The sequence below is a fragment of the Rousettus aegyptiacus genome, unplaced genomic scaffold, assembly GCF_014176215.1.
Source record: "Rousettus aegyptiacus isolate mRouAeg1 unplaced genomic scaffold, mRouAeg1.p scaffold_m13_p_3, whole genome shotgun sequence".
Taxonomy (NCBI): Eukaryota; Metazoa; Chordata; class Mammalia; order Chiroptera; family Pteropodidae; genus Rousettus; species Rousettus aegyptiacus.
Window position 1 is genome coordinate 33,769,933 of NW_023416306.1, and position 24,757 is coordinate 33,794,689.

Genomic DNA, 24,757 nt, shown 5'->3' on the forward strand with positions numbered 1-24,757 from the left:
GTCACACCTTTTAGCAGTGGTTCTTAGCGAGGGGTCTGCAGACCAGCATCATCAGCTTTACCTGAAAACTTGTTAGAAGTGTAAATTCCCAGGTCTCATCCTACACCTCCTGAGTCAGAAACTCTGAGGTGGGGGCCCAGCAATTTGTTTTGCTGAAGCCTCCATGTGACTCCTACAGACACCAAAGTTTGAGAACCACTGCCCTAGAATCAGGAGGCTAATAATTAAATTATCTCATTTAATCCTTACACCAGCCCCAAGATAAATAATACTGTCATTGCAATCTTAGAGATAAGAAAAATGAGACTCTGAAAGAATAGTCAACCTCTCTGAGGTCACGTGGTCAGTAAGAGAAAACTGAAATGCAAACTTACCACTGCCTGACTCCAGAGGCCCAGGTCCTAAACTCACTCGCAATGGCTATAATTGTTACAAAGAGTTTTACTAGGAAGAGTTCAAATCAGCTTATCTATAATTTCTACCCAAATAAGGTCATTCCTTTTCTTCACAATGGACCTTCATGTTAACATGATGGTTATCATGTCCTATCACTCCTATGGCATAATTTGGGGGACAGGGTGTTAAAATAACCAGTTCAAACTCGACTGTGGATATCTCAACTTTTCTAAGGAATGATTACACAAATACCCAGTTGTAGTGAGATCCAGTCTCTTACAGCCTAGATCACTTTTATATGACTCTGAATTTAGAATCGAAGAACACTTTTGATCACTAAGCTCTTCAAATGGTTGGCACTTATTTTCTAACGGAATAAAAACTGACCTCAATTTCCACAACTAGAACAAGTTCAAGGGTTCAAAGAGATTTTTTTTATGATCGAACAAAAAATTATGGTGAAATCCTCAATTAGCAGAGGACACCCTCAGGTGGAAGTCTTGACAGCTGTCATTCAGGATACTTTTTCAAAGAACTACAGGTGCTCTGTGGTTTTACCCTGAAATCTGTTGATGCTGATCCCAGGACAGGGCCTGTGTTTAAGTGGATGCATATTTCATTTTATGCCGGCTCCTTCATCAATCTTACCTTGGGGTCATTAAGTTTTCAGGAAACCATGGAAACAGAAGTGATTATAAACTTAAAGGACAGCAATTTGGTATAAGATGCTATTAAAGGGCAAGTAGGTAGTAATTTTTAAGATTAGAATTGGGGACACTTAAGGGGCCTTTTTTCCCTTCGTTCATGCATCTGCAAAATGTCCTCACTGTGAAGACTGAATTCAAAAGGGTCAGAATACCAAGTACCTTTCTGACTTCACTACCCTTCACCCAACAATAGTGTGGTGGGGGAAGAATGAGACAGAAAAAAGAAAGAATCTGCCATTGCTCTGAGAAAGAAAATCTATATAATTTGCTTAACTGCATGTTTTCTGTCCATTTTGATAAGTAATCATACATCATTACATCTTGTCTACATATCTTTGTGGAATAGAGATTAACTTTGGATATGTCCTATCTCTGAAATGATTTTTAAATCAAAGCATATAAATTTCTTCCTTTTAAAACAAAATGGTCACAGGAATATCCAACAGCAACTATACCATATACTAGAGAAGTATTAGTTGTCCTACATTTTATAATTTGTGGTATGTGCACAAAGCTGCAATTTTGTGACAGCGCATTGACAGAGGCACTTGGCTACCCAGTAGATTTAGACTAGATGCCTCCTTTAATGTAATGCCTCCTGTTAATTTAAGGTCAAGGTCCTGCTGAGAAAGAGTCCTGCTCAACTGTGCTTCGATAGTCCTCACTTAGTAAGAGCCATGCAGGAAACCTGACGTGTGTCCTCTCAGTATGTTAGTAGATGGGTTTTCCTAAAAATGATTTTAGCTAAAGGCCACCAAACTCTGCTGCTTTTCCAAAGCCTCTAATAGTGACATCTAATACTAAAACTTTGTTCCATGGGGGGTGTATAATTCATAATTCGACTCAATCAAAAAGAAAAATGATATTACACATAAGCACTAAGAAAATGCAAAACATTCTTAAGTAGTTTACATTTTTATCAGAATGTCTATGCAATAACAAAGTGCTGAAAAAAAATTCAGGAATTAAATCCCTTGGTTAGTTATTCCACATAATACCAATCAATCAGCTGGATTTATATCCTCCTTGCCCATTGAATTAGCTAATTTCTTGGCTAAGTCGATTTCATTATTTTGGCTGCATAGACTCCTCTACAGTCTAATCAATAAAAACCCAGAAACTATCATTTTAAAGGTTAAACTGCTAAGTGATTCAAAACAAAGGCATTTTGAAAACAATTTCTCTCTCCAAAACTCCTTTTTTTTTCCTGTGGATGTAATGGCTAAAGAGAAACACTATTTTTCAAAAATTCAATTTTTCTATTTGTGAAGAAAAGGACATTGGGGTGTCATGCTTTCTCAATTGATTTAAGAAGACAATGAAAAAAAACCTGACGATTTCCAATTATTATATAATTTGAACTATAGGTTAAATGAACTATACTTTGTTTTCAAAATAAAATGCAAAAAATCGATTATGAAGAGAATATTTTTTTCATTACATATACATGAGCACAAACACATTGTTACACACACAGTTTAAGGAATCATTCATTGCTAAGAAAAAAAATCAAGACCTCAAAATTTAAATGTCAAAAGCACAGAAGTAGAAAATCTACGGGTCCAAAAATTGTGAAGCAGTTGATTGTGCCATTTGTCCTTTCAAGTCCCTTCCGACCAAACCACCGCGCCAAAGAAGGAATCGGCTAAATTCATATAAAAACCTGGCAGGGGTATCTGCAGAATTTATTTCAGACTATCTGTTCTTTTGTAATTTGACCCAGTAAACTTTGCTTTCATCCTCCCAGGTTCTTCATTTATGTCCACTCTGAGGATCAGGATAATGTTCAGCATTGAATGTTTGATGCCCTATTTTGGACACATTAACCAAGTTAAACCTGGCATTTCCCCCTTCAGATCTGTCATTCACAATCAGCCTCTGCTTTTTATTCTAAGATGGTGGGTAATGAACTTTCTTGGCTGGTGACTTCCTGACTTGTCCTAAAGGAACTAACGAACAGTCAGAGGGACAGAGATCATGCACCTATAAGCAAAAGAATCCAGATTTGCACCCCATGGGATAGTGTTTTATTTAGGAATTTGCAAAACTCTTCCTATAATCACCAATCTTCTCAAGGTCGGGTGCAAATGTATACCAGTATATGCTGTGCAACTGTTTTAAAAGCAGGATGACAATATAGATCAAGATTCATAATAATGTTCACATCCTTTGAGCCTGTGAGTCTACTACTGCAGCTTATACTAAGTAAATAATTCAAAAGAAGAAAAAAGTCCTACATGCAATCATGCTCTCTGCACAGTTATATAAGATAGTAATAAAAGGAAAAATCTAGAAGTCCAACAATAGGAAACAATTAAGCTAATTATGAAAACTAGATGGAATATGACTTAGCCATCAAAAATTATTGTTATACAATGATCATTCATTGTAATACGAAAAATGTTTATAATAAAAGACCAAGCACAAAAATGAATAAAAATTGATTATAACTACATAACGCGTATGTATGTGTATATACATAGTGTATATGCTGTAGATGCTCATTATTCTCAAATTCTGTATTTGCAAATTTGCCTACTCTCTACGATTTATTTGTAACTCCCAAATCAATAGTCACTGTGCTTCCATAGTCATTCACAGACATAAGGTTGAGCAATTTGACTTCCTTCTTGTCTCAGCTCTCACACTGTCAATCAGCATCTATTTCATGGTCTATTCAGTGCCACGTTTTCACATTTTTATGATTTTTTTTTGGTGATTTCACCAATTAAAATGACCCACAAGTATAGTGCCAAAGTGCTATTTAATGTTCCTAAAAGCATGGGGCTGTGAGTACTTGACAGAGAAAATAAGTGTGTTAAATACACTGTATTCAAGCATGAGTTATAGTGCTGTTGGCCATGAGTTCCATGTTAATGAATCAACTACATATATTAAATAAGGTGTCTTTAAACAGAAACATGCATAAAACAAACTTATGTATTAACAAAAACGTTGTAACCAGACAGGGCATTGGCTACAGAGTCATCAGAGGCTTACTGCATCCTTCTACCCAAAGTCACAGCTCCTGCTCAGACGACTCTCTAGGTAACCACTCCCTCCCCTTGTCATTTCAGATCAAGGGATGACAGAGTCCTACGCCAGGCCTTGTGGTTTCCCTAAAACATACCTACACCTTTGTAAATAATTAGCCTAATTATTCCCTATTGTTGGACTTCCAGATTTCTCCTTTTGTTACTATCCTATTGCTCAATTTCAGTATGCCACCTATTTTCTATCAAGACCCTGACAGGATCTAAGAAAAGATGGAAATCGTTAAAAAGATTATTTTAGAAAATATTATTCCAAACATTGTTTTACTGATAGAGAGACTGAGACCCAAGAACTCCTAATTAACTGGGAATAACATCATATCCTCAGAGTCACCTGAATTATTACAGTTGGGATCAGCACAGGACAGTGGCTGCTGCATTGCCTGTATCACTTGGCTTGTGATGACAGTATAAGAAATGAAATCCCCTTTAGTCTGCCTAGAGCACAACTTATTAATATTACATTTTTCTTCCCATACTCTATGAGCCAGACCTTCCATAATCTCTGGTTCCATTTTTATTTTTGCCATGTCTTTTTCTCTGTCTTGGTTCCATTTGCTGAAAAGTCTCCATTGTTAGAGGGGTCAGGAAAAAGGGGCAGGGGGCGTGCTTGTTTAGAAGTGATTGCCTAGCAACCCATCTTCCTAATTCCAAGGACAGAAGCTATTTGCATTTTGGGAAAGAAGAAAAAGAGCTCCATTTCTCATGAGTCCCGGGGTAAGAATGTCTTGCTGACCACTCCTCAAAGAAACCTTCCATCCTCTGAGAACTCCCCCTGGGTGGCCTTTCTTGGCCTGCGCCACTTGTCTCTCCTCCTGCGGGGGTGGGTGCCGCCTTCCAAGGTACACCCAGAGCTGCCTAGGGCACTGAGTGCCTCCTGGCACTGCCAAGCTGCAGCCCCAGGCAGGCGGCACCAGGACAAGGTTCAGAACATCCTGATCTCATTCAAGTGGCCATTTCTTTCCCACACTGTTCTTTCCATTTGTAGCATTTTTTTTCCCCCCTGGAAACGTGCCACACCCAGGGGATGTCCAAGCCTGCTGCTCTTAACTCCCAAGCTGCTGGCGAGTTCCTTGAACCTACTTAAGGAAAGCTGAAGCCGACAGGGGCATAGAAAGAGGAGACATAACCTCCTCCTGGTAGTTCTCAGCCAACTTATAGGAAGTAGGAACTGAGGGAAGAGAGAAACTAAACTAGGTTGGTATATGGGGAAAAGTCACTATTCCAAACTAGAGACCTCCTACCAAAACATCTTATCCTCCATCCTGCTCCATCTCCACACTGAAGGAATAAAGGATGGTTCTCTCTCTTATAAGTGAGGTGTGGAGAATAGTAAGATTGGAGTCCTCGCTGTTTTATGCCTTAAAAAGGTAAAGAAAACTCCTAGGCTATCTGGCTCCATGTTGGACATGACTTTAATCTTCCGAAGCTCTAAATTACCATCTATAAAACAGATCTTTAAAGATGACATTGGCAACTGTTGACAATGTTCAACTTATTAGGACAGCATACCAAGTGGCACAAGGCATGTACCTTTGACTTTACTATTTAATGAAAACAGTCTTATGACTGTGTTTACATTGATTCCCTTGCCTCTTTATCATATAAAGATATCTGTCATGAGGAGAGGCCCTGGCTACCCACAGGTAATACTGATTTACAACATGATAGCAGATACATTTGGCATTAAGAAGGTGTTATCAGGTTTTCTATACCCTTGCCTTTCTTTGTCATGTTATGTATTTCATGCACATATACACCAAGACAAAGAAACCCTGAAAGTTGTCACAAGGCTAATAAACAAATAAAGTTCTTTGACTAACATGTCTTCATTTCGCAGTTGAGACCTATACAATGAGGCCCAACGAAGTTCAAGTTTGCCTAGATGACTTGCAGATCATACAGGTAGCACTTAATTCATAGAAATCATTTCTTAGGACACTTTGGGTTCGTGTAACCACAGGTAGTCGACCTTACTGATAATAGGAGTATTACATTGTTAGCAAGCCAACAGTGTATTTCTCTTCTAAAAGTGTTTTGAGATACGTGCTTTTGGAAATGAGAAACCTGGAATGTTAAGCAAGGGGTTGAAATAGACCACCCCGTTGCTATTCATTTCGCATTCATTTTAGTGGGAGTCCTTCAGGACACATTGGGTGTTCTCGCACGTAATGAACAACTAGGGATCACTAACATGGCCGAGGGTCTCCCTGGGTGAATGTTCTATCTCCTGCAAAGTTGGTGAGTTTTGCTGAGAGTTTGAAGAACAGTCAGTCAGTTGATAAAAAGTTGAATCAAACCTTTTCTGGGTTTCCCTGATCTGCTTACCATTTCCCTTTTATTCTCTTAACTACTGCCTCTTCATTATTCACAGTTGGTTGTGTTTTGAAGCCATGAAAATTCGGGCATTCTCTTCTCTGTGACATGGAGCACCTATTGTGCATTGTCGTTATGCTTTTTAAATAATTGTGTCATAAGTACAATGCAATACTAAGCTTCAAACTTTTAAAAATTGTCCAAGCACATATAATCAATGCCTCTGAAAGTTCAGATGAGGTTGGGCAAGTTTGAAAGAAGCAAGGGGTATATAGAATGAGTACTTATTGGAGAGCATAGGGTGAGTTAGAACCATAGCTGATTCTGGAAATGAAGTATTTTGTAAATTTCTCCCACAGAGGATCTATAATTGGTCATATCCTTTACATTTGGGCTAAAATAATTTACAGAAATTACAATATGGTAGCTGACCTTAATTGTCAGAATTAAAATGAAATATTTGAATTATGAAGTTGCTTCAAATTGGTAACATTTATGTATTACAAAAACACATTAAAGTTTTGCTGCTGCCTGATATGTTAAAATCGTATATACAACCCATCTGAGTGTGTTATTTCCCATTAGTTTTTACTAATGTTTATAAAGCACGCAGTATCAATATCTATATTAATGGTTATAAGACACATAAGCAGATGCCATTTAAAACAAATGTTTGTGGAATCAATTACTGAAGTCCCTCCACAATATCATTGGGTTCCATGATTTACAAAACACTGAGCCCATCCTCCAGCACTGTGGAAGACATAAAGCCTACATTTGGGCACTTCCCCCTGATGACAGGAAACTCATTTCTTGGCAAGACAGCCCACACCACAGCTCTCATTCTTAGACAGTTCTTGTTTACATTGTGCCAAAACTGCTCCATGAAACGTCTACCTAATAGTCCTAATTCTTGCTTCTGGAACCCCTGGCCTCTCACCCCAATGCTCCCTGTTTCCTCAGGTATCTTTCTTGTGGCATGGTTCCAGACTTCTTGATCTCCCTCCCTTAAGTGTTCTCTTGCTTTTTAGAGACACCTAAGACAATATGACTTAAAATCACCTCAAACTCAACACATACCAACTGAATTCTCCCTAGCTCATTCCAAAACCAGGACAGTGAATGATACCATTGTCTGTTCAGTTATGTAGGTCAGAAATCTATTTCATATCCTTGACTTCTTCCTCTATTTTTTACTTTTCATACCTAATCCACCACTATGTCCCATAATCTTGCCTCCTAAAAAGCTTATAATTCTCTTCACTTGTCTCTGTCTCCACTGGCATCACCCTTGACTGCCATTTTCTCTGTCCTACTCTTCTGCAAGAGCCCTTAACCCATCTACTTACAGCTGCTCTGCCTCTCCAGAGTTGTGCCAGTCCACATCTTGCTTAAAACCCTTAGCAGCATCCCATTGTCTCATGATAATTTAAAATCCTTAGCATGGCTGACAAGGTCCTATGTGACTTAGGCCCCTTCTGGTTTTCCAGCTGGATTTTGCACTTCATGTTCTGTACTCAGCATACTGGTCATCTTTTGTTTCCTTCACCAAGCTTTGTTTCTTCTGCCACAGGGCCCTCCTTTCTGTTATTTCCTCTGCCTGGAGTGTACTTTCCTCTTCCTATGGTTTAGTTAACCTCACTTACAAGACTCAGCTCAAAGATGCCTGCCCCAGTCTTCCCAGAGTTCTTATACTAGGTCAAATTTCCTTGTTATAGGTTCTTACAGTCCTCAGGACATCTGCTTCATAATACTTATCACGGTTCTTATTTATATGTATTGGGGTTATTTTATTGATGCCTAGCTCTACAGTTGGGTCCTTAGCTCCAGTAGGTTAAGATGTATCTATTTTTGCTCACTGTTTTTATCCTAGTGTACATAAAGTGTTCAAAAGTATTTGTTAAGTGAATTAACCAGGCAATTTCTATTTTGATTCTCTCTGTTCCATCAAGGAAAATGATCTTAAATCTAGAAAAGATGGGACAAATGTGGTCAAGAGGAATTTAAAACTCAAAGGAGATGAGATAAAAGAGCTCAAAGTTATTTTTTGAAGAATTTAAATAATGCCCCAGCTTACTTCTCTTGACAGTATTGTCTGGCATTCACACAGACAGTAGGAAGTAGGTAAAAGGAAAAAACAAAGATGCTGAAGGGAGATGGACAAAGGTTGACAGGAATTTTGAAAGAGGGTGAAGAAGCAGGACTTCAGAAACAACTGATAAGTAAACATGACATCTGTCCCAGGCTGAATTTTAACAGTAGCTATTTAAAGGCACTTGGAAATGAAAGCGGTGATGACCAGGGGCAAGTACGAATTTATCGAGATTAAGTCATAGTGGATGATCATCCATTTCCTGTTAGGTGAACTTACAGGTTGGAAATGAGAGGCTGCCATGGGTGTGAAGAATATTGATTTTATCAAGACTCTTAGAAAAGTCCCCCATGGTATCCTTGAGAGGTAGAGAAATGTAGGTTGAACTCAAAGCTAGTCAAACACCACTATATGCGTGCCCAGCTCACCACTGGCCTGCCCAGGGCTGATTCACTCTAATGCTATTTATCTCTGAGATATTCTCTATGTCTATAAACAATTATAATAACAACAGCTGACACATAAAATGCCCACTATGAGGTGTGCAAAGTTTAAAGTGCATTTGATCCTTATAACAGCAATTTGAAAAAGTATTGTGGTTGTTACTATTTAACAGTTGAATGAATTGAGTGTTGAGAGGTTAAGCGACTTGTTCAAGGTCACATAGTAAGAGGTGGAGCTGGAATTTAAACTCAGAAAGCCTAGCTCTAGTAGGACTTTATTGTACCTGACTAATAAGCATTCGTGCACTATTCTGCAAAGCTCCAAAATACGGATTCTTTGCCTCTAATGCACAGACCCTTGAGGGATCCATAGATAAAATTTATAAGGTTTTATAAACTTAGGTTGTACCTATTTTTCACTAATCTCTAACAAAAAGTAAACAATTACTTCAATTATTAATGTAGGCAATGAAACACAGTAGTATCAGCAGAATATGTGAAGTTGTCACCTGTAGAAATCAGATCTTTTCATATCACATTATTGTTGTTGCAGCCTTCTAAAAACACCATTTATGTTCATCACTTTAAAATTACAATAGTTATTAGCCTTGCTGCCAGACCTCACTATTTAATGTTTTAACAAAAGCATATGCATTTTATATCTCACATTTAAAATGTTATAACTGTACTTCAGAACAACTGTGCTCTTTCATAACTCTATGCATTTTATTTTGTGTATTTAAAACCTTATTTGGGAAAGGGGTCCCTAGGCTTTACCAGAATACTAAAGGGCAGCGTCCTATGCCGCACTATCCAAATCAAGTTTATGCTGCAGTGTGTGCGGTTTATGTCATGATGGCTTCCATTTGTGAAGTGTGTTCATGCCCAGGCACATAGTTGTGACTCATAATGGCTGACAAAAGGTAAACAAGTGATAGTTCTGGACCAACCACAAAGAGACAAAGCATATCACACAGAATATTAAAATGTGTTTTCTGTGGTGGCTGCTGAAGTTGCCTTTAAAAGCACAGTGGAAGAAACAGAGTCCAGAACAATAGGCAGTAAAGGGAAGTCCTCTGACATTTTTCAAAGACCTCCTGAGCATGGCTCTCGCTTGGAGGGTTGATCAACAATGTCTGAAGAGCGGCCGTAAAACACTCATGGGAGGTATATCATAAATTCAGGAGACGTGAAGAGAAGGAAAACATGATGGACAGTGTATGTGCCTTGAAGGCAACACACTGGGACTATTCCATAAAGATCTGAGACAGTGCTCATATTCCTAGGAACCCATCCCAGATCCAGGGATGTTTATCCAAGAGACTATTCCTCCAAACATGGAGCGTGGAAGCCAGCATGTGCCGCAGGGTTCTGTTTTGTCCCTGTGTACTGATTACAATAACAACTTACATACACATATATATGTCACACTTTCCATGGTGGCTTCATGACAGCACTAGTAGCAGGCAGAACAGACTTGTTTACCACTTTACAAGATGGAAAGTAAGGTTCAGAGAAGTTAAATGAGTTGTTCAAAGCTACACATTGCATACATATAGCAGGTGAGAATAGTTCCAGTTCTGCTCTCTGGTTCTGTGTTCCTCGGTGTATTAGCCAGATTTGGAGTCTGGAAAGAATCCAGATTTCTTCCTAAGAAGTTCAGACCAGCTATTTATGAAACTCCTTCCTAGTTGAAAAGGTTATGGTTCTGCAATGTAAAGCATTCCTTTTCTTCCTCCAGCCTCTAAAGCTTCAGGACTTTGTCCTATGCAGTAAGCGTGGTATCCCAGATGGACCTGATAGGGCCACAAAAGGCAGAGAGCTCTGAGAATCCAGCAGGCGGCCCTTCTTCACCTCCCAGGGAGAAGACTAGTTGAGGACATAATGGAGGTTCAGATGCCAGCTCTGCCCCCTGGATAAGTAATGGTATCTCAGGAAAGTGATCTCCCCTCTCTATGTATTATTCTCCTCATCTGTAAATTGTTAAAAATGGTTGAGAAGGTTACACATCAAGCTGAGATATTAAAAAAAGGGGCAATAAATGTTAGTCTTCCTTACAAGACCAAACATCAAACCTCTAAGACATTAACAGGAGTCTTTTAAGGTCACAACTGTTTCCTACAATGAAATCTAATGAGTTTTCCAGAAGAAATTCACTACTTGCCCTCAAAGAGTGGGAAGAAGTCAAGCACCTGTGGTAGCCATGAGACAACATGCTGATATTGACTTAACTCACTCTGCAGTTTCACCTGGGGGTAAATGTTCCCCTTATTCCCTTAAAATTGGGCATCAATCTTTTTTTTATAGCTTTGCCAAACCCAGGAAGGTTTCTGTGTTGTGTGCAAAGGCGGCACAGGAGCCTCAAATCCTCCTCAGCCTCCGCTGCCGTATCCCCGTCATCAGCAACATGTGAATGAACCAAATTATCTCCAGGGCTGAGGGCGTGGGCCATGTAGCTAGGCGCTGCTGTTAAAGGAAGCCAGCGTCATGTTCTCCACCCCCCTAGGAGATGGCTGATGCTGTCGTAGGGCTGTGAGGGAGTAAGCCAGCCTGGAAATGCCATGTAGGGAAGAAACTGTTCCGTTTCAGTGTTAGGATTTTAAAATAGCTGCTAATAAAAAGCCTTCATACTGTGACACTTCAATATAGACACCCACAAGGATACCTTGACAAGCTGTTTGACTCCCCACAAGCCTTTTCTTGCTTTTCCTGCGCAGCCTCCCCAACCCCCCCCCCCCCCCACTCCTCCCAGTCACCCACACAGATATACAACCATGCAGTGACAGAGAAGGCCAGCAGGGGTCTGCCGAGACTGCCAGACCTGCTGGGAGCTCTGGCTCCCTGCCGGAGGGAGGCATCACTGCTATGATGTTGGCTTGTCCAGGAACATGTCACATCAATTTGAACCTGCTGCTTTTTCTGTCTCTCTCTCTCTTTCCCTCATGTTGTCTTTGATAAAACTTAACTAGAGAATGAGCTAAGCTCCCTGCCTAGGATAAGAGGGAAGATCCTCAAATAACGTTTAACTTACCAATTCAGAAATACCATGGTTCAAGGAATCTAGGCTCTGTTGGCAAGGAGAGTAGAATGTGATTATATGAAAGTAACTAAAATTCAAAGTGTCTTTCTCATTGGAAGTTCTCAAAATCCTTTAATTACAGTAATACCATCTCCATTAGGAAAATAATGGGTCAAGCTCTAGAAAATTTTTAATAGTACTTAATCTGTTTTGCAGCTTGCTAATTCAGATTTTTTTATAATGTAATCATTTGAATTTTAGCATAGATGAGACTATGTTATGTCTGTAGCTACTTTGTATAAATGCTGCAGAGCAGGACCAATATGATTCTCTTTTTAATTTTATTTTCCAATGACAGTTGACTTCCAATATTATATTAGTTTCAGGTATACAGTATAGTGGTTAGAGATTTAGATAACTTATACAGTGATCTGCCCTGATAAGTCAAATACCTACCTGGCACCGTACATAATTATTATAATATTATTGACTATATTCTCTACGCTATACTTTATATCCTTGTGACTATTTTGTAACTACCAATCTGTACTTCTTAGTCCCTTTACCTTTTCACCCAGCCTTCCAACCCCTCTCCCATCTGGCTACTATTAGCTTGTTCTCTGTATCTATGAATCTGCTTTTGTTTTGTTAGTTCATTTATTTTATTTTTTTTAGATTTTACATATAAGTGAAGTCATATGGCATTTCTCTGTCTGACTTATTTCACTTAGCATAATACCATCTAGGTCCATCCATGTTGTTGTAAATGGTTAGATTTCATTCTTTCTCATGGCTAAGTAATATTCCATTGTATATATGTACCACCTCTTCTTTATCCAGTTGTCTATTGATGGACACTTAGGCTGATTCCATATCTTGGCTACTATAAATAATGCTGTGACAAACATAGGAATGCATATATCTTTTCAAGTTAGTGTTTTGGATTTCTTTACATAAATATCCAGAAGTGGAATTGCTGGGTATTAAAGTAGTTCTATTTTAATTTTTTGAGGAACCTCCATACTGTTTTCCATTGTGGCTACACCAATTTTCGATCCCGCCAACAGTGCACAAGGGTTCCTTTTGTCCACATCCTCACTAACACTTGTTTGTTTGTTGATTTATTGATGATAGCCACTCTGACAGGCATGAGGTTTTAATTTGCATTTCTTTAATGATTAGTAATGTTTGAGCATCTTTTTATATGTCTATTGACCATCTATGTGTCCTCTTTGGAGAAATGTCTATTCAGAGGACCAATATGATTTTTCAACTTGACTGTACATCAGACTCACCTAAGCTTCTTAATAATATAAATTCCTATTATCATCCCCCCAGAGATGCTGAATCAGTATATCTAAGGTGAGGCCCAGTAATCAATATTTTGGAACAAGTACTCTGAGCTATTCATTAATAGTGGGGAGTGCTATAGTACTAGGTAAGATAACATTGCTATGCCTCCATTAGCATAGAAAGAAATTGAGAGGTGGTATCATAAGAAAATTTGTGTTTAAAAATTCTCTTAGTGTATCCCACTGTAGGATTTGTTTTTAATCTCTTAAGTAAAATTCCTCAGGTTATATGCCTGTACTGTTTTTATGAGTGCCAATGGAATGATCACCAAAAGAGGATGATATAGCACTGCAGAGGGATCAGTCCTGGGGTTTTTAATGTCTTCATATGTATCCAACATTAGGTCAGGCTGTCATAATAATCTCTTGGTGTTTTCTCTTTTTATTTTAAATTGAGGTAAAGTTTGTACAGAACAATATGTGTTTCAAGTGTATGACATTGTGATTGAACATCTGTATGCACTACAAAGTGAATGCCTTGGCATTTTATAGCTTTTCATATCTGGACAAATAGACCAAGAAGAAAAATGAAATAATTACTCAAGGACGGAATTCTAGGGAAGTTTTATGGAGCACTGAGAGATGAAGTCAAGACAAGCTTAGACTTAGGAGTAATCTCCATCCTGGAAGTAGATAGCGTTTTTACTTCCAAATATTTCCAAGAACATCATACAATCTTTCTTGGAACTGCCGTTTAGGCAATTATCATAATCAGTAGGAACTTAGTAAGTGCCTAGCACTGTATGAGGCATTATGGAGATTGGAATAAGAACATACACATTCTGCCCAAGAAGCACATATAGTCAGGTCACCTTCTGTTGTTTATAATTTCAGTCATTTTCAATAGTCCTTAAGTTCAACAACATACCCATCTTCTATTCTACCTTTAAGACCCAGGTCAAATCTTATTTCTTCCAAAGAATTTTCCAGATTTCATCCAACAGCTCAGTAAAAATTAATTTACTTCTACTCTTTATGACATGTATCATACTGCCTAGTATCAGAGTGATTCATTCATGTTTCTTCTCCCCCAGGAAATTTGTGGTTTTCTTTAGGGAACAGAACATGTCTCACTCAATATCTACATATTGAAGATGCATGGCTAAGACTTATACATGCAACATGATACCACCTTGGATTGATTTAGTCATTTATCTATCCAAGGTGTTCTGTCCCTGACCAAAGGACAAAGACTGTGGGAAAAATTAAAAAGTATGGAGCATTATTAATATTCCATCTGCACAGTTTTTTCCAAAACCTTCTTGAACCAATTCACATTTGAGCCTAGGGAATCTCTCAGAGGTGATGGGGAAGCTAAGATAATTTCCTCTTGCTCAATATTCACTGGAGATGAAGAAAATCTACTCTCCTACTTAAGTAATAATCTTGTGTAGGCAGGAAAACTTTAATTGTAGAAGTATTATGTAAATGTAAGTTATTTAATTAAAAAGAAAAAAAGACTTCACAGGGAGTAGCTGTTCTAAAGAGGTGGGAGAACTTGTTTTCTTTACTGTAGTTAATAAGTGGTTCACTGATAGATTTTTGAAATGATGTATTCATCATCATGAGAGATGGCAACTGTCTTCTATTAATAGGTAAGGTAGAGTAACAAGGAATAGATTTGCCTTCTCACCTGAAACAACCAAAATATGGCTTAAATATATATATAAAAAACAATTATTTTCAAGATACCAGATAATAGGCAATAAAGAATAATGATTCTGATAGATGAGTAACAAATGTAGTGAGTCCTATAATTGCCAAGCTTAATTCACTGAGAGAGACAGAGAAGGGAACCCAGGTGGAACCTAATATGCTCCCTAAGTTGAAAAGCTGAAGTTGAGAGTCTGGGGGAGACCAAAGTGGCTGGAGTGGAAAGGAAAGAATACCAGAGAAGCGAGAGCTGCACACAGAACTCTGAAAATCCATAAAGGGTGCCCCTCAAGTATTCGGATGAGTATTGATCAGTGCATGTATGTGAAGATACTATCAATAGCTGGGGAAGAACCATCCAAAAGGAGCAGTGAAAACAATGCCTGGTGCTCACGCAGGACCAGGAATAGTGCTGGTTCCTGGGAAGCAGAATGAAAACCTCATGATTATGGGGAATTGAGTATCCAGGAGATCATGCCTCAGTGGTGGGGAAGCATTAGCTGTAAAGCAAGCACTGGTCTGGTACTGCCTAATCTTAATAGCAACGCACCAATGGACCAAACTGTTTCAAGGCGATATAATCACACTCCAGAACAAAATTCAAAAAGATATATAGAAATGCCAATAAATTCAGCATCCAACAAGATAAATTCAAATGTCTGGCATTCAGTCTAAAATTACCAGACATTTAACACAGGAGGAGGATATGATCCATAATGAGAGAAATCAATCAATGGAAATTGACCCAGGACTGACATACACAGTAGAACTACAGACAAATATATTGAAACATATATTACAAATTCATTCCATGCTTAAAAATATAACTAGAGGCATGGAAGTTATGAAAAGGTCTACGTTGAACTTCTAGGAATGAACTACAAAGTGTTAGATGAAAAATACACTGGATTGTGAAAATAAAAAAATTAGACATTGCAGGAAAAAAAAATTAAGGACGTTGAAGACAGGATAGTAAGAACTATCTAAAATGAAACACACACATACAAAAAGAGGACCCAAAAACATAAAAAGAGCTCAGTGAGCCATTAGACAGCTTTAAGTGGCTTAATATAAGTGAAATTGGAGTCCCTAGCAGGTAAGTGGAGAGAACAGAAGAAATATTTGAACAATAATGGTCAAAAAGCTTTCAAACTGGTGACAACAATAAGCCTACAAACCTAAGAAATCCAATGAAGCCAAGCACAAGAAATAGTCACATATAATCAAATTGGTCAAGACAAGTAATAAAGAAAAAATTTTAAAGCAGCCTGAGAAAAAAGAAGCATTGCATACAGAGAAACAGAGATGTCCTACTGAGAAATGCCAGTACTTTTACTTTTTAACAATGATTATGTGTCACTTCAGTTTATTGTCTTCAACGATCTTTAAAGATAAGAGCTCATCGCAAATAAGGAAACAGAGGCTATGATGATGTATAAGGTGAGTATGACATTATTTTCTTTCCCCAAAACTATTTGCCTTCACTTTCCCTGTAGTAGAATGCTAGTTTCTCTAGGTTTTTGGTAACAAGCCATTGAGCTGTGCAAGTGAGTCCAGCCCTTAGTCTTGACCCTCCTGTATAATAAGGAGTCTTTGCAGAAAAGATGTTCTGGGAAAGATTTACTTCTTGATGAGAGGAAGGTGTGCAGGAAGAAACCATCTGCTCTCTAGAGTAGCCTTGCCTCCTTCCTCTTCCAATTGCAGTTTTTATATGTTTGGAGTTCCTACAGCCACTTGTAGCCATGAGGAAAAGACCAAGAAAGTATCAATCACCAAGTCATAGCTCTGACATTGGAAAGTCTCTGAACCAATCAGAAACTGCCCACCTGTGAACTTCCTGTCATGTGAGCGAAACCAACTCCCTGTCTGCTTAGGCCACTGCTACCTGTATATTGCTACCTTTGGCTAAATACATTCCTAACTGATAGGATCATAAGGTTAGAAAAGGTAAATTCTGCCTCTAGGACCCCAGTCTGATACTCTTTTTTCTATACCTTAGCTAATTCTTTGTTGCCACCTTCCTTTTTTAAGGGCCTCTGGTCTGAGCGATGCAAAAGTATGTAATCTCACCAGCATGAGAAATCTGAGGCCTAAGTGCTTCAAAAGTAGGAGAGAAAAGGGAAAAAGTATCTGCTGCAGGTATCTCCCAGCACCTTGAGGAACTGGAACCCTTCTAGCTCACCCAAGCCAATGGACTATAATTTACCTTCCTTCCCAGTGTACCTAAACACATACTTAATTTTTGCATGTAGCACTTCTAACTGCAAAGTGGGCGGGCTATTGATTGTAGGTATAAGGTTGTCAGAAGACTGAAAAAACAAAGGGGATCAATCCTATCTCCTGCTAACAGTCTTTACTAATTGGGAAATACATGGGACCAGCGACCTGAACAAATGATCTCCAGGCCACCTCTTCTATTCCAGCCTTAGCTACTTCCTATAGCCTTTCTTGAAAGGCATAGTGAAAGAGTAAAAACTATGAGGAGTTCTGCAGCAAGAAAATTATTGTTTACCTTTTGGTCACTGATCTCTTCTATTAGTGAACACCTGCTGACAGCTCATGGACTCAGTTTGAGAGATGCTGCTCTAGGGCAATCAAATATGTACAGAAGAGGAGATCTGGGGATCTCTTAGGTGGATCTATTTTCATAAGCTGACATGATGCAATCCGACATATCATTTTCTGGCATTAAAAACTCTCAGTGGCTTCCCACTGCCAAAAGGACAAAGTCCAAAGACTTTGGCATGGCAAACAGGCCCCTGCGAAATTTGATAATAGCCAAAATAGTCTACTTTGTTAACGCGGATGCAGGAAAAGGAGTCCCCATTCCCTGGCCACACACCGTCTGATGTTTATACTCCTATTTCTTTTTATATGCTACCTCCTATGCCAAGAATGCCTCCCTCCCCGTCTGGCCCAGGGCCTTCTTGCCAATAGAACAATTTGGGGCTTTGTATCAAATGTCGTATCTCTGTGAACCCTACTCTGATTTCCCAAAGAATTCTGGTAGCTTCCTCTTTAGGGTTGCCAGTACATATCTCTATTACAGCACTTATCACATTATAACATATTTAAAATTCCTTCAAATCACAGCCCGCATGTCTTTTTCATCTGGATTCCTTTAGTATCTAGTATAGCATCTAGCGCTTAATAGCTGCTTCATAAATATGTGCTGAATAAATGAATGAATGAACGAATGACATGACACTCACCCACCCTGTTGCAATTCCGAAGAATATATAAAAGATTCTTAGGAAGGCCTGAATACAAACTAATCCAATTTAGAATCTTGAAACAATTTATGCAAATCTGGTTTAATATAGAATTAGTCTGAACTCAATGTTCTGATTTCTCCCAGGCAGACAGGTTCCTCTGAACTGTGCTTTCTCTAAGTGTTGTACAGAGCATAAATGGAGGATGATTTCATAAAATAAACAAGCTGTTATGTTTCTGGGTCCACTTTAATCAAAAGAATGCAAACAGAAAGGTCTGTAATTACTCATGTGAAAGTTAAGCCATTGCTATATATTATATATTAAGGGAGAAAATAAGGAAATGATACATGCAAATGGACTTAATGACATAGAGGACATTCCTTGTTCAGGAAGGGATTGTGTTGCCTCTTGAAGTGAATACTGTGCCTGGTTTGAAGGGTTCTAGGTGGATTATACCAAAGGAAGTTTTCTGTATTCATTTACAGGGCTAAAAAGACACACTCATAAAGGCTTTCCCTGATTTGTGTCCTGTTCACAATCACTGATTGACTACCTAGTACATATTACACAGTCAGCCAGCCTGTGCAGACAAAAGGATGTATAAGACTTGTCATTTCCCTGCTCTCAAATTAGTGAGAAACATATATGAACAACTTTCCATGATGTAATATGCTCTATGCTGCAATGCTGATTTATATGAAATATTGAGGAACCACAAATTTGTGAGCAATTACTATTCTCAGAGGAAATCATGAAGCAGGTGAAGCTGGAATTGTATCTTAAGAATTAGTAGGCATTCACCAGGGAGATGCAATGATACTCCTCAAAGAGGGAATGACATTGGCATTTTACACAACCACACAACTAAAAACATTTGTGGAATGAGTCAAGATTGATAGACCGATCAATCTATTCTCTATCTGTCTATCTATCTATCTATCTATCTGTCTATCTATCTATCTATCTATCTATCTATCTATCTATCTATCTTCTATCTATCTATCTATCCATCCATCTAATCTGCCTATCTGTCTTATCTAGAAGCGTTCATATTACATAAAAATATTCATTAAAAATATATACATTCTTTTCAAAGACTGAGGAATGAAAGTTACCTTTGGATTATTTCTTATGTGTTAGTTCAGTTCTTAAATTATCTCAGCCTTCTCCTCTCCTTTGTGGTTCAGGACTTTATTTTCTAGTTCATCACTCCAGGATAGGCAGCATAAGCGGAAAGTTACTAATGTTCGAATCAGGTTTTTTTGGCTACTTGTCCTGACAGCTGACTTTAGTACAACTCATCTTTTTTTCTCTTTGCAGCTAATAAACTGGGATTGAACACCCAAAGATGATTTCTTGGACTTTGTCGTTAATACCATTTTAACACTGTAGGATTCTGACCATGGCCTTCCTTAGTTGAGTAATAATCATTCGCTTTGTTATATGTCCACTATAAATCAATTTGCCTATTCTGCTTCCTTTTCTTCTTAAGTAGAGGATGAATTAAAGGATTTCTTACCACTCCAACATAAAACTAAAACCCAAAGGAGAACAAGACTTATAAGCTAGAATTTCAGATATTTAGGGGCCCTCCACTCACCAACATATCACATTCACTTTAAACATACATTGGACCCAAACAGCGAAAACCACCAATGTGCATATTAAAAAAATTTCAGTGGATATACTGTGGCACAGTAATGACCAAGTAGGGTGAGGTTGTAGGCCTGTGACAAGCAGCATGTGACAGAAATCTGGTTCAGATGTTTCCTAAATGTCAGGTTTTGCCAGTGGAGGGAAGGAATAAAAACGAAATAAAAGATGGGCACTGCAGAGCTGCTAATTAAAACAATTCAGAGAACATAAATGCTAGAGTAATTTTGGATCCGCCATATCAGGCTGCTTTTAATGCAAATGTAGCGTTCCGATTTCTTCCTTCATCGGGAAGATATAATTAGCTCAGCTGCAACAGGGTGGAAGCCTGAGGCAGCCATTTCCTTGTGTTGCCAGCTCCCCTAGGATGGGGAACAGCTGCCACCCACCCCTCCTGCCCTGACTGCACAGAGCTGTGGTCACCGCACAAGGCCGTTCAAAAACCACCACGAGCAGAGGGCTCAGGCTGCCAGTGAGATTGGTTCTTGCTTAAAGATAAGGGACATGTTACTCCTCAATCTAGCTGACTCCGGGCCCAGTTGCCATTCTTTCATATAAGATAGCCTTGGCTAACACAAAAACGCTCCTTTTTTACTGTGGCAGAAAAGGTATTTAACATTGGTGGTGACGACCCATATCAGCTACAGCAGCTCATCACCTTGGAGTGTGCAGACTTTTGGAGAGGATGGGAAGAGAATAAGGAGGAAAAGGTGCTCACAAATGAGAAACTCAAACTGTAAGGAGAACGCATTTCCCAGCTGCTGTGACAGAGACGAAGAGATCCCATAGTGGGGAAGGGTTTAATGCCAACCCTATAGATGATCAAACAGGAAAACTAATGTAAAGTGAGAGTATTCTGGGAAACAGCCACTGCAAAATGTTCTGGAATTCACCTACAAAAACAGAACAACGTTCATTTGACAAACTCCACAAAATGGGTTCCACTGATATACTTCTGATGTTTTAATAAGCAAGAATATTCTACGAATGAGTTCTATGATGATAAATATGAACATGAAACCAAAAGATGGACCATCACTTTGAAATTTTAGAGAAGGCAAAATAAAAGTCATTGATTGTTTTTGCTGTTGTTTTCCTGGGCTACTAACAAGTGCCAGGTTTTACTTCCCTCAGCTGTTTTCCTACCTGCTTCCACCCATTCCCACCTACAACAGAGGCTGACAGAAGGCCGATTTTGCTTCCTCATCCTCAGTGGGAATAACGAACAACCAAGTGAATGCACAAACTCTGCAGCTGCAACTGAGTAGTGACCAGGTGTGGATCAGGGAGATTAAATAAATCTGGCATCTGAATGAAGCACATTTCTTAGTGACTGAGATAGTATCAAGAACATTTAACAGATAAAGGGAATGGGAATCATTATTTCCTCCAATCAATTCAGAAGGAAGTACTTCAGGAAAATGTCACCTAAATGAAGGGTTTTCTTTACAGCAAATGATAAAATATGGTAGGTGACAAGTGGCGATGTTTTTATAATGTATAAATGACCAAGACTAATGCTTTATAACCATAACAATGGCCATTGTTTTGCTAGTATTTTCCTTTTCAGGTTTTTTATTGAGAGATAATTCATATGCCATGATATTTACTCTTTTAAAGTACACATTCAATGGTTTTCAGTCTATTTGCAAATATACTAAACAACCATCACTACTATACAATTCTAGAACATTTTCATCACCACACAAAGAAACTCTATGTCCAGTAGCAGTCACTCTTCATTCTCCATTACCCCCAGTTCCTGGAAACCACTAATCTACTGTTTCTGCAGATTTGCCTATTCTGGACATTTCATATAAATGAAATCATGTAATATGCAACCTTTTATGCCTGGCTACTTTCACTTTGCATAATGTTTTTAAGGTTCATCTGTTGTATGAATCAGTACTTCATTCTTTTTGATTGATAAACAATACTCTACTGTACAGATTATTATGTTTCGTTCATCTATTCATTGGGATACTTAAATTGTTTCCACATTATCATTATCATAAATAATGCTGCTATTTCATCTGTGTACAAGTTTTTGTGTGAACATATGATTTCAGTTCTCTCAGGTATGTACCTAGGAGTGGAATTGCTGGGTTACATGGTGACTCTACGTTGAATGTTTCGAGGAACTGACAAACTGTTTTCCCAAGCAGTTGTACCATTTAACATTCCCTTCAGCAATTTATAAGAGTTCCAAATTTCTCCACATCCCTAGTAACACTTGTTATTATGTGTCTTTTTATTACAGCCATCCCAGTCGGTATGAAGCTGGTTTTGATTTACATTTCCCTAATGGCTAATGATGTTGAGCATCCTTTCCTGTGCTTATTGGCTATTTGTATAGTTTCTTTGGAGACATCTCTACTTAAATCTTTTGCCTATTTTTTAATTGGGTGGTTAATCTTCATATTGTTGAGTTTTTCAGTCTTTTTCCTCTGAATTATTTTCCTAGAGATTGTAGAAAAAGACATTGGGTTTCATATAATTCAGTCCTGGCTTTGGGAGTGAAGCATAACTTCACTAAATTAAATAATGATAAGGTTGAAAACATTTATTGAGTACTTATTTTGTGCCAGGCACTCTGAAGCCTTTATTAACTTACTGCTAAAGAGAAAATTGTTGCTTGGGCCACATGTTTCTCCCTTAGATGACCATCGAGATTGGGAAAGCTTTTCCTTAGGGAAGCGCCCTGTGTTTCTTTGTCTCTTGAGACAAAGAGATGCCCCCACCCCCCTACCTCCTCCAAGGGAGCAAAGCTAATAGAGAAGATACATTCATTAGTAGGTAACATCCCCCTCTACACACACATTTTAGGTATCTAGAACAAACTCATCATTGCTAGACTCAGGACAGGTGCTTTGAAGCTCTATTTTGAACACTTGAAGTTGAGACTATGCTCATGCCTTCTATAAACGATTTGGTCTCCACTTCCTGCTATATAAAATGTGGACAATGCTTATCAGATGACAAAGGAAGAAACCCCACGAAACAATCTACAGAAGAATATGCAGCAAGGCAATCGATTCACTGTCATAGACTAATTGCAGCAAAGTTGGCTCAGCTAGAGTGCAGAGGCATTGGAAGTGAGTGAGGCTGTAGGGAGGAGACTAGGAAACAGACTGAGAAGGCACCGCCTCAAAAATAAATCATAAAGGGAAGAATAAAGCTGAGGAGAGGCATTTTCTTCACCAGTCCTACCTTATTATGAAAGTCAAGTTATATGTTTTATTCTCTTAGGCTATATACATACAGCACATTGTTCTTTTTCTTTCCTCTTCCTCTCCTCTTGAAAGCTCAGCAAAATAAGAAAACCAAATTGATGGTTTGAAGTGGTAGAAGACCACGTGACACTTCAATATCATGACTTCATGGTTTCCAGAAATGTTCTTTTTTTAATACCCAGTCCCAAGATCTCAGTTAACAAATCTAACCTGCCAAAGGGGCCAATTCCTGGTCATCAGTGGACTTGAATTATTGTCTATAACTCTGTCCTTTAGTGCTTCTAGTGATTGATCCCCAGGTGGGCTGGGCGAGAGCATTCAAGAACAGGCAGGATGGAACTTCTTGTGTCTCACCAAGATAATCCACTTTCAAACAACGTGATTCTGTGTAGGAATTTCCAAGGTCTGCATGTGTTATTTTTTATGTGAATGAGTTCATCTTAGGTCAAACTTCAAAGGTTCCTGGCATTATTTCTCAGAATCAAGAGCAAACCTCAAAATCCTTTAGCCTTATGTCCTCCCGGAATTTCTCCATGCCCTTAAGTTCCCCTGGCAAAATCCTCAGGCTGAGGACTTTCCTCTTGGAAATATCACACACTGCTCTGTACAGCCATGAGAACAGCAGGATGGGGGGTTGTGGAGTGAATTGCGTTCCCCCAAAATTTACAGGTTGAAGTTTTAACCCCCACTACCTCAGAATATGATTGTATTGGGAGATAGGGCCTTAAAGAGGTAATTAGGTTAAAACGAGGCCATTAGGGTGGGCCCTTATCCAGTCTGATGGTGTTCTTATAAGAAGAGGAAATTTAGACAACAAAGAAATACCAGGGTTTTGCATGCACAGAGGAAAGACCTCACATGAGGGCAGAGAGAGAAGGCGCTGTCTGCAAGTCAACGAGAGAAGCCTTAGAAGGAACCAACCCTGCAGTTACCTTGATCTTGGACTTGTAGCCTGCAGAACTGTGAGAAAATAAATTTCTGTTGTTCAAGCCACTTAACCTGTGGTGTGTTGTTATGGCAGCCCAAGAAAATGAGTATGAGGAGGGATTCCCAGGAAAACAGGGCCCTGGGGGTCTCCGCAGCCACTCACCCTGTAGTAGTCAGTGCTGTACACGTCCCGGGACATGCCAAAGTCCCCGATTTTCACAAGGAGGTTCTCGCCAACCAGGCAATTCCGAGTGGCCAGGTCTCGGTGCACGAAGTGCTGGGAGGCCAGGTAGACCATGCCCGCAGCAATCTGCTGGGCGATGTGCAGCATCTGTGACTGTGTCAGCTCTGTCGGCGGGTTGCCTTCAGCCATCAGCACGGCGTCAGGTCCATGAGCCCTGTGGAGGACATAGAAGGCATTGCTAGAGTTGGAGCTCTTTGCCTCCAGGGGCGCTTTACCCACCATCAGCTGCTAGTTCTAGAAGACACCATCTGACTTGGCATAGACAGGAAAGATGCGTTATCCATGATTATACCTAAAAAGAACCCAGGCTTCAATTCTCAGAGAAACTAGAATTCCCAGGGCCACATGGCCTGAAAGGTGCCCTGCCTCAACATATGGACACGTGCATGTTTTAGGGGCTCCAGAACTACCCTGAGGTGAGGAGCCGGCCAGAAGCTCTGACTCTGAAAAGCAG

The 24,757-nt window shown here is 39.1% G+C and overlaps 1 protein-coding gene across 3 annotated transcripts in view; it reads right to left on the reverse strand.

Moving 5' to 3' along the window:
• The window catches only part of NTRK2 (neurotrophic receptor tyrosine kinase 2), a 319,160-nt gene that overhangs the window by 37,433 nt on the left and 256,970 nt on the right, over positions 1-24,757 (reverse strand). For all 3 annotated transcript variants that reach the window (XM_016130219.2, XM_016130220.2, XM_016130217.2), the window contains one exon: positions 24,223-24,457. In XM_016130219.2, the coding sequence (XP_015985705.2) occupies positions 24,223-24,457 (235 nt within the window). The remainder of the gene's footprint in view (positions 1-24,222; positions 24,458-24,757) is intronic.